The sequence below is a fragment of the Magnolia sinica genome, chromosome 9 (genome assembly GCF_029962835.1).
Source record: "Magnolia sinica isolate HGM2019 chromosome 9, MsV1, whole genome shotgun sequence".
Classification (NCBI taxonomy): Eukaryota; Viridiplantae; Streptophyta; class Magnoliopsida; order Magnoliales; family Magnoliaceae; genus Magnolia; species Magnolia sinica.
Genome location: NC_080581.1, coordinates 2,571,999 through 2,588,428, shown reverse-complemented (window position 1 = coordinate 2,588,428; position 16,430 = coordinate 2,571,999). Strand labels below are relative to the sequence as shown.

At 38.5% G+C, this 16,430-nt stretch overlaps 1 protein-coding gene across 3 annotated transcripts in view; it reads left to right on the top strand.

The window, feature by feature from the left end:
- LOC131256656 (uncharacterized) overlaps nucleotides 1-12,364 on the top strand; it is a 33,365-nt gene extending 21,001 nt beyond the window's left edge. The window contains exons 5-8 of one of the 3 annotated variants that reach the window (XR_009176907.1): nucleotides 6,475-6,565; nucleotides 10,145-10,192; nucleotides 11,961-12,075; nucleotides 12,278-12,364. Coding sequence is in view for 2 of the 3 variants with exons in the window: in XM_058257617.1 (XP_058113600.1) it covers nucleotides 6,475-6,565; nucleotides 10,145-10,192; nucleotides 11,961-12,011 (190 nt within the window). In the remaining variant the exon portion in view is untranslated. Of the gene's footprint in view, nucleotides 1-6,474; nucleotides 6,566-10,144; nucleotides 10,193-11,960; nucleotides 12,122-12,277 lie in introns of those variants that run through there. The other 2 variants (XM_058257618.1, XM_058257617.1) reach the window with 2 other exon arrangements.
- Nucleotides 12,365-16,430: the final 4,066 nt, after the last annotated feature.

Below are 16,430 nucleotides of genomic sequence, written 5' to 3'. Positions count from 1 at the left end.
TCTCTCGTATGCAGAGTTCGCGTATAACAATAGTTTCCAGGCGAGCATTGGCATGGCTTCCTATGAGGCCTTGTATGGGCGCCCCTGTCGAGTACCGCATTGCTAGGCAGAGGTTGGCGAGAAGAGCTTGATTGGCCCAAAGTTAGTTCAGGCGACTTCAGAGAAGATCGACATTATCAGGTGTCGACTTCTGGCAGCACAGAGCAGACAAAAGAGCTACGCCAATACGAGGCGGCGGCAGATAGAGTTCGAGGTTGGGGACCATGTGTTCCTTAAAGTTTTTCCCATGAAGGGAGTCCTTCGGTTTGGCAAGAAGGGGAAGCTTACGCCGCGATTCATCGGCCTGTTTCAGATACTTGATCGAGTGGGTGTGGTGGCATACTGCCTTGCCTTGCCCACACCACTTGCGGGCGTTCACAACGTATTTCATGTATCTATGCTGAAGAAATACGTTCCCGATCCTTTCCACATTATCAGATGGGAGCAGGTACAGTTGAGCGAGGACGCTACATATGTACTGCGACCGACACGTATCTTAGATGGGAAGGAGCAGGTGTTGCGCAACAAGGTTATCTCACTTGTGAAGGTACTGTGGACGCATCATATGGAGGAAGAGGCTACTTGGGAAACAAAAGCCGAGGTCCGAAAGAACTACCCTCAAATTCTCGAGGAGTATGAAAAAGTATTAATTTTGAGGACGAAATTTTTCTTTAAGGGGGTTAGATTGTAACGTCTCAGAAAAATCCGTACAAAGACCCGAGTACCACCTCAGGCAGAAATCACCCAGGACCGAAACCTTTAGAAATTAGGCGGGAATTAACTAGTGCTAAACTAGCTTATCTGTGAAATTAGCACTAATCACTTTAAATATGATCTGCAAGACCCAAACCGTGTAGAATCATTACCGCTACATTACCTTAAGACTTAGGATCAATCTCTAAACCCGGGTGCTCTCGGGAGCACATTGAAACTCCGTATCGGACCTGGACCGCACGTCGAAAGTACGATAACTACGAAACTATACGAATATGACCACCTCGTTGGACTTGACAACCATCCCGGAAATCAAGTCCTAATAGTATCCAAAAACGCGCAACTTAAGCCCGGAGCGAAGTGTGTGAGAAACGCGAATATCTTTAGGAAATGAACTGGGACTTAAGTGAATTGAGTCGTTTCACTTACAGGTCAAATCTAAGGATTCAGACCGTCGGAATCTGACCCAATTACACCCTCGAATCAGGAAAAATTTTCAACACATGTCAGTACACTTGTGACCCTGATCGAGTACTGGTGACCGTTGAACTGAAACTGGTCCGCCACGGTCGATCTGTAAATCCGATCGGACCGAAAACTCAGCTTGACCTAGATCCAATGTCAGGGAGCTTAAGTCCAACCGCACATAGAAAAGGGGCCTCCAGAAGTGCTCCGTTAGATCGAAACGGACGCTCTTTGGACATAACCTAAGTATACCTTGGCCCTGGGGCCATTCCCATCAGTCCTAGGCCTATATAAGGCCTTAAACCCTCTCTCTCTCTCTCATCTCATACGAATTTGGGAAACCCTAGGAGAGAGAAAAGAGAAGGAAAGAGAGAGGAAGTGAGAGAGTGTACTGGCGTTTGTTCTTGGGATTTAATCCTACCACTCCACACGCTTATCTATTGCGTCTGTAGCGATATTCCAGCGTTTCCGACAGCGTACTTGGGTAAGAAAACTTAACCTTAATTTGTTTTAGGGTATCATATAGTGTTAGTGGTGAAATAGCTAACGTAATTCATGCTATAGGTTGTCATTCTGCCGTTAACAAAGACTAAGTGTCTAAAACGAATCCGTTACGCATTTACCAGCGTAAGGTGCGGGCTATATACGTTTAGGTTATGGTTTTCAAGACTTTCAATGCCGGATAATGATTTATTACTGTCATGGGTGTCATTTCACATGCTAGACGTGATGTTTGTTTCGCTTTGCGAATATGTATAAATTATGTCGAGTATAGTGTATTCTATGTATTTGTTGAAATAATTGAATACGTATGGTTTTTGGATTCGCAGTCGACTTGATTATCTGTCGTGCATATATGCTTGTTGTATATGCGACAACTCCTTGTCGAAAGGTTTTGCCCTAATACATATTATAACCAACATACATCATGTATGTTGGAATGTGTAGACTAAGTGCTTGTAAGAATGTCTAAATGACCTAGTAGTTAGTTAATTGTACTTTGTATGAGTGTTGAGATATGATTCTTAACTACCTTAACTATGTGTATGATTTCCTCCATGTGTTTTATACTATAGTGTCTGTTTAGGCATGGAATGCATATGTGTGAATTCATGTTTAAGTTGTATTCCATGAAATGCTCGAATGATTGTATGATTTGAATTATTGATCCATTACTACTTTGACTTTCTCATATGATTACTTGTCGTAATTGAATGCGGTTGGGACTATCATATAGTCCAGGCAATCGGTAACAGGTTTTGATCAGTTGGCTGACATTGTGTCGCCATACAGGATGTGGTCGATGAATCCGAGCCGTACTTGGGGTGTCGACAGTGGTTAGGCCACACGGAGTGCTTACGCACTTCATGTCGATCAACTCTACGTACGCTCGTACTAGTCGAGCTCGTCAAGTAACCCGATTGACCCGATGTATGTTCACCATGTTTGGACGCTACTGTTTGAATCTAAGGTACCAAACTCACCAGTGGAAAGCCCGTTTAACCTTGGTACCTCGATCCGCTAAGACTCATGAGCCGGACATGGTGGTATGGGACACCGTGGTCGAGCTGTCGGCCTACACTGGGGCGACGAGCCTCCCCGTAGTGTTCAGTGAGCAACACAGCCTCGTGAGCCGAATACGGTGGTATGTGACACTGTATTCGAGCTGTCGGCCTACACTGATCAGGTGACGAGCCCTTTGTAGTGACCTCGAGCATACTCTGAGACTGCGTAGAGGCGACGAGCCTTTCCGTAGCAACTAGAGTACAAACTAGGCCTACATTGATCAGGTGACGAGCCCTTTGTAGCGACCTAGAACCGTAACATCGTATGAGATTTACTAGGACTGACGACCCTAGAATGGATCACTGTTTGGGAAATGATATAAGGGAGGTACCTTAGTTTCCCAATCCTGCTGTATGAAAAGGACTAATAAGAACTTGGTAAGCACGCTCATGCACCGCATTACGTGTGCCTTTGGCGTAGCAGGTCAAGCACTGAGGAAGTGTTTCATGCCGCGATCGTGAGATGAAGTCGCTGAGGGAGCGCAGGCGAGGGCATGCATCATTATTTCATATCATTCTTGCATTAACAAGAGTACTTAGGACCTAATTGTTGTATTGCGTTATCATTACTGCTTGACTGAATTGATAACATGTTAACCTTTGCTTTATTGTTCCACTGAGTTGATCACTCACTCCCATGTTACGGGACGGTGTTTTAAACACCAACCAGACCCTATTGTAGTTTCAGATGATGGCGCAGCCTGCGAGGCAGAGCCGGACTTTGAGGATAATGGGGAGGCATTCTCATATATGCAGTATTCAGGCGGGTTTCTATAGACCGTTCTGATCGACGGGGCTTCAGGGCTTATACTTGTAGTGGACCATCACTTTTGATATTTTGTATTTTGAAACAATACTTGTAACTATTTGACCTGGCAATGCATTCATACTTTGGGGATGTACAATGGTTTATACGTTTCATACACTTATCACAGCCTTCCACTTGCGTAAATTCAACTGTCCCTGGAGTATGATTTGCTGATTTAGCTTAATCTCATTCATGTTTTATGCAGTAACATGGACAACATCAAATCATCATTATCTATGTTGCATAAGTGATGTGTTGGAACTTGGGAGTTGGGTACCTACTCAACCCCCGATTTTCAGGACATTACAGAAATAATGGACAATCACTTTGTGTCTCACATGATGGTTGGACTTGCTTGAACTTTGGAGTACATTTCATAGCCGGGCAAACTTATTGAATGAGAAGGATGCACACCCAGATCCATAGCTCAAGTGGTAGACTGAGTGAAAGATACCTCGTTTCAACACTGAGGTCTTGGTATCGATTCCCTAGTGGGGGTGGCTAACAGTGAAGTGTGAACTGACAGTGGGTGTACTAACAAGCTAACAAAAAAAAAAAAAAAGAATGAGAAGGATGCATACTACAAAAACCACAACGGATCCCAACATGCAAAATGTTGTATAATAAGCTTACCCTACGACTCTCTCTCTCTCTCTCTCTCTCTCTCTCTCTCTCTCTAAAAAGTGCTAATTATTCTTGCTGATTAGTAAGTATTAATTATAAGTTAATTGGGGTGTTGGGGGCATATCTATTATAGGGTGCATAATATATAACATAATTGGGTTTGGGCCGGGTTCAAGTATAGGCAAGGGTACACCTATACCCAGCCCAATTATTTATCGGGTTCAAATAATTACCCAAACCCACACCTACACCCATTTAGTTACACCCATACCGGCCAATATCTGGCTAGGTTTGAGTACCCATTGGGCGTACCTGGTCCATTGCCACCCCTAGGGGAATTTCATTTTTAAAAATTGTTGCTTTATCAAGATAGGTTTTGGAGAATTTTGTTGGAAGTGTAAAAAAATTTAAAATTAATAAATAAATAAACAATCAATGAAATTTGAAATTAATTAGTTGTGAAATTTGCTATAATTGTCAGATAGAAAATGTGAGATACTTTCTTCTTCTTTTTTTTCAAAAATAGGAGAAAAATGGAATATTTTCAATGTACAACCAATATTTGTCCTATCGTAAGTGGTTCTTTTTAGCTCTTTATTAGTGAATTTATTGAAAATAAATTGTAGAAGTAACATAACCCGGATCGCTTGCTTTGGCGTGTTTGGAAGGAACCTCACTTTATAGCTAGAGAAGGAAAAAATAACAAGAGAAGATATGGAGATCTAAGGGAAATGGAATGCAATTTAGCATTCAAACACACTCAATCACAAAAAAAACGCCCTTTGTTCTCAATTATCTCTCAATTTATTTTACAAGAGCCAAAGCTACCTTATAATGCTTATTACAAAATACTTACATATCTCCTACAATAACCCCTAACAAACTTCCAACAAACTCCTCACTCCTAACCATTGTTCCGAGTATCAATGATATTATCGATAATATCACCAATGTTATTGATATCGCCAACTCGGCAATACTGATAACATTGGTAGTATAAAAAATTGCAGGTATCAGTGATATATTGCCAACATACCACTAAGTATTGCCAATGTATTAAATCACCAATGTTTTTTACCGTGTAAATTCCAGGTGTCGCTTGTATGCCAATGTATCTATGATATTTCGATAATATCGCCTATGTATCAATATTGCCAAAATTCTGTTTACTAAAAAAAATCCATTTCATTTTTTTTTATAGGTGCATGGTTGTATGATGAAATGCATGTTTGTATGTGTGTGTTATGTGTATGCATGGATGGATGTATATATGTGTGTGTATACATGCATGGATGGATGAATGGAACATACATGTGTCTATATATGTATGTGTCATTGTATGTATGCATGGATGGATGGTTGGATTAATGGATGAATGGATCATGCATGTGTGTTTATATGTATGTATGTGCATGCATGGATGGATGGATCTACCATTTTCACCATGTTTTCCCAATGTTTCCTTGAGTCAATGATACATGCTTTTAGGCCACCATTAAAGGAAAACTTACTATTTGATTCCTATATATGCAAATTTGTGTATTTTTTGCCATTTTTTTATTCTTAATATGCAAATATGTGTATTTTAGCATCTCCTGAAGTATCATTGAAAAACTTCACCATTTTCCACAAGTTTCCCCAATGTTTCCCCGAGTCAACGTTACATGCTTTTAGGCCCCCATTAAAGGGTAACTTATTATATATGCATTTTTTTTCGCAATTATTTGATTCCCGAATATGCAAATATGTATATTTTAGCATCTCTTGAAGTTTCATTGAGAAATTCCACCATTTCCCCATATTTCTGTCAGTTAGCAATACATTTCTAGGTATTGGCGATATCAATACATTGTTTCCGTACCCCCAGTTAGTGATACGTGTAACAATGCCAATACTACAAACATTACTCCTATCCAATCATGTTTAACACTACCCAATCATGGTGATTAGTTGCTAATAGGAAGTTTTTGAGCTCCCTGTTGTCTTTAGTGACATACCCTTTGTGTTTGTGAAGATCTGCAAATGAGGTTGACTATTACAATAATATAATGATTTATATACGATGTTCACACTTTTCGTTTTTCGTGGCATACTTCTTAAATTGCTATGATAGCTTATTCTTCTTTGCATGCTATGTAAATAAATCATTGAAAAAAATGCTTGATCTTACACTATTTGTGTTTGCTTTCAAATACTGCTAGTGATGGTATCCAACTTATAGGCGAGCAATGTAAAGCACTTGTCTTGATTGTTCCACAGGGCACCTCTTTTTGAAGTTCAAACTGATGATTGGGACTGCTCCTGTTCTGTTCTTTGGGACCCAATCCATTCTGATTGTGCTGTACCTCAGGTGAAATATCCATCTAATTTAGTTGGTTTCATACTTCAATCAGTATGTTTAACGATCATTCTTTGAAACAAATGATTTCGTGATGTCTACTTGAAGGAAATTTGCCAATGTGAAAACGATTATGTATTTTATGCATTGTTTTAACAAATTAACATTTTAGATTATAGTTTCATGTCATGTATTATATGATTAATAGAATAAACTGTGCAACAAAGACCATGGTTTGGATAAGGGTAGCAATGGGGCGGGCTGGGGTGGGTTTTTGAACCAGGCTTTTCGAGATGACCATAAATCCAGTCATCCCAAGCCCAGCCCAGTTTTCCGAGCATGAAATGCCAGCCTAGCCTAGCCCGGACATTGGGTCGGGCTGGACAACAGGCCTTACCAGGCTGTCCTTGAGGGAGGTGTGAAACAGTTTATGTTCCATATTGGCACGTGTGTGTGGACAGGCAATGCTCCCATGCAAGTGTGGAATTGGCAAACCTCAACTTAAATGAGGACCGATCACCTAAGAGAGTGGTACTTGAATTTGTTTCTTTGGGAGATTGTGATGGTTCATTCTTCATACACAGTCACTCATGTGGAGTACAAGTAACTCAAATCAAACCATTGAAGTTTGGGGATCAAATTTTGATGGATTATAAACCAATTGCACAGTCCGCAGACCATCCATTAAAGATTCAATAGTCCACAAAACTATCAAGTAGACTATCAAAAGTTGGCCTCAATGGGCATGCTTTCCAATATTCTAAAATATCCAGCTCATTTTTCCTATCCATGCTTGGTTCCTCTAGATAAAGATCTAACTGTGACTTCTTTTCTCGAACCCCTGATTTGGAACTTTGAAATGTGTCATAATTCGACAATACCTCACGTCCTTTTGAACAAAAAACATTATTTTGCACCACCATCAATAATAGTAGACTTCTTGTAGAAGTTGTAGCACTTTTGCTCGTGTATTCAGCAAAAAGACCATAAAGTGAATTCATAACATCACCGACATATGCATCACTTTCACTGCCTTAGATTTTGATATAACAGAATTCCACCAACTTCACCCTGTAATGAGAATCTAAAATGACAGCAACTGGCGTGATCATGCTATACTCATTCCAATATTTTTCATACTTCTTTATCATCTCCATCGCCATATTTGGCATAAAAGCATGTTGACTATTCAGCATATAATACAACATATATTCTATTGCCCATATTCCCTGGAAGTACAAATTCAAGGTTGGATATTTGGTACAAGAAAATGTATTGGATACATCATAAAAATCCCTCAAAAAGATTCAGACAATTTCAGCCCTTTCTCATTCATCTGTAGTTGGTGCTACCACAAAGTTTGAATCACGAGATTTCATGTGCATAAAATGTCCTTATAATAAAGAGCTCCATCAAGCATAAGATAAGTAGAATTCTATATAATACTAACATCCTTGGCCACACGGCTCCTAGCATCCAAACAAAATTGTTGAGCAATTCAACAATTTTCCGAAACTTCTTTCCGCAAGATGATGCCATATTTACATACTTGATATTGTCATGAATTTCAAAAACGACTATATCTCTCTCTTTCAACCCAGCTTGCACAATCAAATTCAAGATGTGTGCAACAATAAATTTGGAAAAACTCACCATTGTGTAAAAGAAGCTTCTTTGCAACAAGTTGACTCTTAAGACACTCAGCCACAACATTGTGTGTGCTACAATTGTCCAGTGTAATAGAATATATTTTATGTTCAATATTCCAATCAATAAAACACATCGAAATTGCATCGGCGATAGAAACACCATTATGAAGAAGTGGAAAATATAGAAATGCCAAGATCCACTTTTATAAGTACTGCTCTTGGTCAGCAAAACATGTTGTGAGAGCCATATACTCATTCTTAGAAATATCACAAGTCCACAAGTCCATTGTTAAACATACAATTGTTTGTAAGTAACTAGTGAGACTGAGGGTTACTTTCTCTTTCGAGTAAAGTGTTAAGATGTCCTTCTTAATGGTGTTTCAAGTGATAAGTTTAGATTGAGGAGTAAAAAACACCCATAAATTCCCTAAATGCGTCATTATTAACTATGCTAAATGGTTCCTCCTCCTTGACAATGTAGACCATGAGTACCCTCGATAGTGAATCTTGGTTAAATGAGTGATTCTTAACCAATGTAGTCCCGTCAGAAGTGGTCATGGCTGAAATAAGGTGTTGCCTTATATCCGAATTAACTTTTCTGGGACTGAGTATTCAAATGATGCATCTAGACTTTTGCTTCTCTTTGTCATTTCCAAGAAAATTTTTGAAAATCGTCCCACACTTATATGTATTTCTTCTATGTTTTTGTGTTCCTCACTCACTCACATCCACATCAAGATCAACAACACAAACACTCTTTTCATTCGTGTCGCTAGCCATTGACATAAAATAATAAATGAACTGCTGCAAGGTGTTAAAAAAAAATATGTATTAGAAAATTTAATTATAAATTGCATACAAACATTTCAAACACATTTGGGTCCTACTAATCAATCACTGGTGGAGCCACTGTGGGTAAAAAGGACACTGATTAATTTTTCATCTCATACCATGTAAGATTTGTGCCAATGGTTATTTCATTTTCCAACTCATGCTATGGAAATTAGGGTCGTTGGTTGGATGACCTCAGTTGCCCAAAATGAGATTGAGATCTAGGTCATTGGTTGGATGACCCTAGCTTTCCAAGCTTTGAAAGTTATAAATGGACAACATTCTTCTCCAATGGGCGAAAGACTTGTGACATGACGTTTAGGAATGTCAGATCTAAAGAAGTTCAACTATGGCCCATCTATCAAGCTTTACCAGTTGCGCATACATCTCAGGAAAAAAAAAAACAATAAATAAAAAGGAATGATGCACATAAGTACCATCTAATTTCTCAGCCAGTTACACCTGGCTGGGATGGTCATGCGGTTGTCTGACAGACCAAAACAAACAAAAAGATTATTGATATCAGGCATGCAGCTGATCATAGAACTTTCACAAAGTAGTCATGAGAATTCACGTTTAAACAAGATTCATAAAGCCAACCCCAAATAGCTAGGACAAGGTTCTGACAGTGACAAGGATGATGAAATTGCCAAAAGGAATCTGAAAGAGGAGATGACAAATGCTAGCATTCCACATCAAATACACATCTACTTGTCACTTCAGGTAAAAATGTGGAAAAATGGATGCTTGCTTATTGTTTATATCTTCTATAGTATATAAGTCTCTTTCCAAAGTATGTAAGTCTCTTTCTAAATGATGTCTTCCATGTTGTCCCAAACTCTAACTCTACCTGGTTGGCTTTTCCCACCACTATTTGGAAGCACAACCAAACCATGATAAATGGGGGAGTTTTGGTCTTTGTTGTCACATTATTCTTTCCTCAATTGTGTACTCTTGCTCTCCCCTTTTTCATCATCATCTCGACTTCCATTATATTTGTGTTTCATTTTTTATTGATATACTTATTTGTTTCATTTATGCATTATATTGTTTAAATCGTAGTTTTGTAATTGTGTTACTATTCTTTCTTGATTCGATTTTTTATGCACAGGAGCTGGCAACTGAGGAAGTTATGGGGCATCTAAAATACATAGAGCTGGTACACATAAGCAGCTCTCTTTTTTAAGATTTTTACAACTTTATCAATTTACCTTCATGTGATTCCAATTGAAGCATATACTAGGGGGATGGATGCATGCTTTGTAATATGTCATTTTCTCACATCAACTCAATTGTTATACACATTGAATTTCTCTTTTCAGAAGTATATTAATTTATAAAGCTAATTCATGAGAGAGGAGAGACTGAGAAGGATGTTGGGTCTCGATGCTTGGCTCAGTGGTAGGGACTCTGCGTTTCAATACCGAAGTCCTGGGGTGGGTGGGTGTTTAAAAAACAATAATAATTAATAAATAAACAAAAAGACTGAGAAGGTTGTTTCCCATAGAATTCTAGCTGGGTGAAAGAAATGGAGATGTGCCTATGGAGTGTGATCACCGTGTACCAATCAAACTGAAGGGGAAATTTTATAGGATAATAGCTATAAGCCCAGCCATGCTTTATTATCCTACGAACATGTTGTTCCTTAACTGTCTGGGCTTATAGCTATTATCCTATAAGTGTATCTGAAATGAGGATGTTGAGATGGATGATTGGCCAAATGAGGAAGGAGAGAATTAGAAATGAATGCATTCAATGGAACTTAGGAGAAACACCAATAGGGTAATAAGATGAGGGAAAGTAGACTTTTGATGGTTTGGTCACATGAACGGAGAACGAGAAACAGGAGTGAGTTTGTGCAGGTTGAAGGCTCTAAAAGGGCAAGGGAAAGGCCCAAAAGGACATGGGTGGAGGTCGTGAGAGACTCTATGACATGTGGTCTAATTGAAGTTGTGGCCTTTGATGGAGTGAAATCGTGGAATAGGATTCGTGAGGCCAAACCCAACTAGTTGAGATGAGGCTTAGATGATGATGATTAATTTGTCAAGTTGCAGAGACTCGAAACTTGCTTGTGTCGATTGCACACATATTATAAAAGAAAGAACTATCATTTTATCAATCATGATGCTGATTTAATCTTATGTACTCGAAATGCACATACTGCAAATTCTTTAACTGATCACTTGGCTAAGAGATTTCAATGGACAATCCTTATGTGTGGGTGATATTTATCCATTATCTTAATGGATAGCTGTATTTTCTCTCTTTCATTAAAGTTCGTTATTGACCTATCTGTTCCTCCACATTCATCTGCAAAAGGGCCAAAGGATGGTTATTTCTCCCAATATAGGGCTTGGTCCATACATGGTTATTTCCCTCCTATTAAAAATGTCCTATTTTTTCTTTTGGGGATTTTGATATTCAAAAACCCAAAATAAAGAAATCAAGGTATCTTTTGATTCACAATGGAATCAAATGTCGTTTTTTCTAACATGATTCTACACTCAAAAAAGGAAAAAAAGGTATGAAACAAAATTTTAAGGACTCTTGTATGTTTTTGAAGGTAAATTTTTCGAAAGACAACAAAAGAAAACAAAGGAAAAGACAATATTACTACATGATATGTATACCATATACATTTTCTCAATTGATAACATCATGACATGTATGACTTTTTTGGTACACGTTGATGGTAAATGGATGATTGATGAGCTTTTAATCTTTTATGATTTACATATTATCTTTTCATATCTTTTATATATATTTTTGTAAATCAGAAAAATCTTATGATTTACGATACGATTTGTGATACGATAATGATTTTGACAACATTGGTTAGAACCTAGTTTCATACTATATTAATCTGTGAAAATGGCTAGATGTGGATTTTTGGGTGCTTGCTCTTATTTGTTTTAATTTCTGTGTAGCTGAGGAACCAGCTGGCTGGCAAAGAGCAGAAGCAAACTCAATGGTTCTGAGTAGCGACAGACTTAAGCTACTAGTGTAACATTAAACATGCTGATGACCCATGAAATCATGTAAGTATGTGCACATCTCGCCGTTTAATGTATAATGTATGTTTTGTTCCCAGCATATCGTGTATAGTATCTTTTCGTCTATCTATCAAATCACCCACTTATCTTATACCGCTGGATCTTTTCTTGGTTTTGTAGCCAGTTTTTTTTGGAACAGAACAATCAAGAACAATGTACGATTGTGTTTTTTTTTTCTTCTTGAAAGGCAGTGATTTATTATTGTGAGGCCGAAGCCAAGAACAATGTATGATTGTTGTAACACTGAGTGACCGATCCTGGTCGAAGTCTTTTGAACACTCTTCATCTGGTTTTGGTCTATTTTTCTCTTCCATTTCCTTTCCTGACGGGCCATATTGAGTTGCAGGACACACGTATAAAATCCATACTGTCACCAAATTGTGGGCCCCGTTGTGGATCCTTCAAAAAACCAACGATCATATCTTGATACGATCTAACTCCTGGTGGCCATGAATCAGATGGTTCTCCCAAATTCCATTGAAGCGTGGCCCATTGTTCAGTGATCAAGAGCTTTGTTCTGATGGACCCCAGTGAGTTGCAAGATTTTTCTAATACCCATACAATCCATAATGTCCAAGTTGTGGGGCCCATTGTGGATCCTTACTACTGGTGGCCATCAATTGGACGATAACATGAACAGGGATCAATCTTCCATACCAAACACTCAAATGTTTTCAATGATGCCAGTTTTGGCACATGCATCATCTACAGCGGGACCCATAATTTGGACGGTTTGGGATCGATCTGTCGAGAGTATCAATGTTGTCCCCGCGAATAACAGAAACTCTGTTATAGCCATTTATGTACATTCAATGTACTCTGCAGATAGAGGAATACATAAGAGTCGAACATAGTAAAATAAGAAATTGAAAGATTTCGTTGAAATTGTTCATTTGGAAATTTCCGATATATGCTACTCTTATCCTCAAATCTCCTTGATTATGCAAAATCATTGAAGAAGGGGATTTATTTGATACTCGTGTAGGGTATGACACTTGATACTTGGTTACCTACAAATTATACATTTGTCAATTATTATCTCAAATCAAACTAAATTGTGGAACCCAATTTTACAAATTCGTGGTCCCAATATCAGATTGCTTGAGCAATCCTCTGATTTGTGGAAACTTGTTTGCTGAAATAAGACCATTGGATATTTTTCATTTTTTAACCGTCCAATGAATGTCCACTAATCCAATAGTCAAATAATCAAATTAGCATAGTTTTTGTTTAATGATACATCTACATTGGGACCCATTTTTTGGAATGGTAATATGACTTTTGTGTGACACATGCAGTTTTTTTAAATAATTTCCAAGTGCCTACGTATCATCCATCACAATTGCCAAGAGTATCAGTGTTTTGGTCAATCAAACTCCAACACCTTTAGCAAGGAGTTGAATACACATGTTCAAAGAGCAACCTAGTTAATGAATGGGCTGGATCTCACACACGTGCCACACATCCCTGCCAATCTCACACGAGCAAGACTTCGCTATGTTTTTTTTTTTTTTTGGGTCCACTAACCTTGACAAGAACCTGTATTTAGTTTCACATTATAATTGCTTGAAGGCCCTTTTTCTCTGCAAGTGGGGCCTGCCTTCTTGTAATTTAAGTTGATGTTACGGTGGAGCCAGTTGAGGAGAAGGCCATGCTTTAACATCTTGCTCACCGAATGATCCAAGCCATCTGATGAAAATTAGCCATTACAACCTTAGTCCACATTCAAGGGGGGGCTTATCTGATTGTTGTAGGATCTGATGGAGATTTTGGGAGTATCATCAATCATAGAAGCCCACCATGTATGATCAGCTCCAATCACTTGTATAGCTGATTGAGGAGACATTTGGGAAATGCAGAGAAAACGGTGGAATTTTTCCATTAAACTTTTTGAGATGCTATAGTACACATTTACATGGGAATAAAATATTACAAAAAAGATGCAGACATGATTAGTTTTCATTTAATGAGGGCTTAAAAGCATGTGGTGTCGTAAAGAATCGGTGCAATAATAATTAAAATGAGTTTATATAATACAAATGCAAGAACCGTGGCTTTCCTTCGTACTCATTGGAGTTATGAGGCCGATCTAAGTCTTCATACATACACACGCATGCATGATGATCCATCCATGTGTGTGCATGCGCGCGCGCACACACAAGTGTGTGCGTGTGTGTGTGTGTGTGATGCATCCACCCACACATGCATACAGACATACCCACATGCATTACATCTGTAATCCATCGTCCATCTATCAATGCAACCATCTATCCATTCAGCCATCCAACTATATATCCATGCATTACATCTGTATTCCACCCATCCATCAATGAATGCATGCATATACACAATGGTCCAGTCCGGTCTGGATGCACTTGTTTCTGGTCCACTAATGTGAATCCTCAATTCATTGCTTGGTTATATAGAATGATGATGGAATCAATGTACAGCATCAATCCAGAGTTATTGAGATTTTACCCGACGGCAATACCAAACACTGCCCTACTGAAATCCAACCATGCATTAAAATGTATTCCTTGTTCTAATGGAACACAAGCACAAAAGCTTTGATTCAATGAGAGATCATCAGCTGCAAAATGGTGATTTCATCGTGACAGGATAGGGTGATAGGTGGGATCCATTTTCTAATTTTTGAGGGTCAGGATCAAGTGACGCCCAATCATACAGTGAAGTCACGTGTAATAATACTTGGCTGAGTTTCACACCGTTTGTTTTTCACGTCAGAAGGGTACAAACGGGGCAAATCTTTCATGATTTGAAGATGTTACAACATGGTTGTTGGCGTATCGACCAGTCGTATCAATCGGATTTTTTAAGCAAAAAAATATATTAAAAAAATTAGAAAAATGAGATATGCAAGAATCTCTCCTCTTTTTTCTTCTTTTTTTTTTTGTGTTTTGACTATGTATTCAATGGTGCACCGGACCCTCTTTTTTATTTTTACTATGTATTCAATGGTGCACCGGACCTTTTCTTCTTTTTTTTGAAAATGTTGTCTGTTGATTTGCCTTGTTAAAGATCAACTAAATGGGTCCTAATTGAACACAAATCAAGCATGATTTGGTGAACTATGGGCCATTAAATTAAAATATAACAAAAAAAAAAAAAAAAAGAGTGAAAGTTCACCATTCTTTTCGATTTTTTCCATAATGGTCCACTTTGCTTCAATTAGTGGAATCACATTCAAATCATTTGTTTTAATTCCAAAATAAGTCTAAATCTAGCCTAAAATGAGTTTTTAAGCTTCTTCAATAGTTTAAATGAAGAGAGAGAGAGAGAGAGAAGACGTGAGTAAAATTTTGAAAAAAGAAAAAAAATAATAACATTAGACTTTTATGGGCGCATTGGCTGTATCAGCCCCATATTAGTACCGATACGCCCTATATCGGCCTATACGGGTCAATTTTTTTCATATATATATATATATATCACATATCGTCGTGCCGATATGGATACAATACGGCCGTATCCACCGATATGATGCCGATATTCATATGTTACAATGACAAAACGGAATAATAAAATGGGCAAACTTGAGTTACCACCGAAAATCTTATGTCCATACCAGCCGTATGTGGCCCCGCGTGATGTATTAACACCAGCCACCCATCCATCAGATGTGTCACCTCATATTAACATCAGGCATCAAACATCATCCTGATCCAACCCTCTAGCAGGCCACAACAGAAGGTACAATGTAAGAGAGTATGCCCACCCTTGACTCACACAGGGGGCCCACCTTAATTTCAAAACAGCCTAATTTTTTTACCTTCCCTTCATCCAGATCAGATGAAGGGCCCTGGATTTCAAATGTACAAAACAGTGGACCCTTCATCCAAATCAAGGACATTCCCTCCCTACTTTTTCACTGTGGTGTGGCACACCTGATTCACGGATCAGTCTTCTTTTAGGGCCCTGAGGATGCATACAATGGACAGTTTGGATTTTATGAATGCATCACATGGGCCCCACATCTACCTGGTACCATACTGGTATCACTGGAGCATGTCCCATGATTAAAATGAGATGAATGCCCCTATTTCCCAAATGAAATTTCTTCAGGAAAAATGGAATCTGATAGAGTGGAGATTCAGATATACCCAAACGCCTTGTAAATCACCATATGCTTTCTATCCCATTCTTCTCCCACAGTTTCGAGCTCTTCCAACGCTCCATGACCCATTTTTCCTCAAACCCAAATGAGTACTACCATTGCTGATAATCTCAATCTGGGTTTTGGTAAATTTCGATGATTTGATCCAATAGTTGCAAATCACAATCCAATAAGAAGAAATTCCATCGTGCAAGGCAATTGAACTAAAA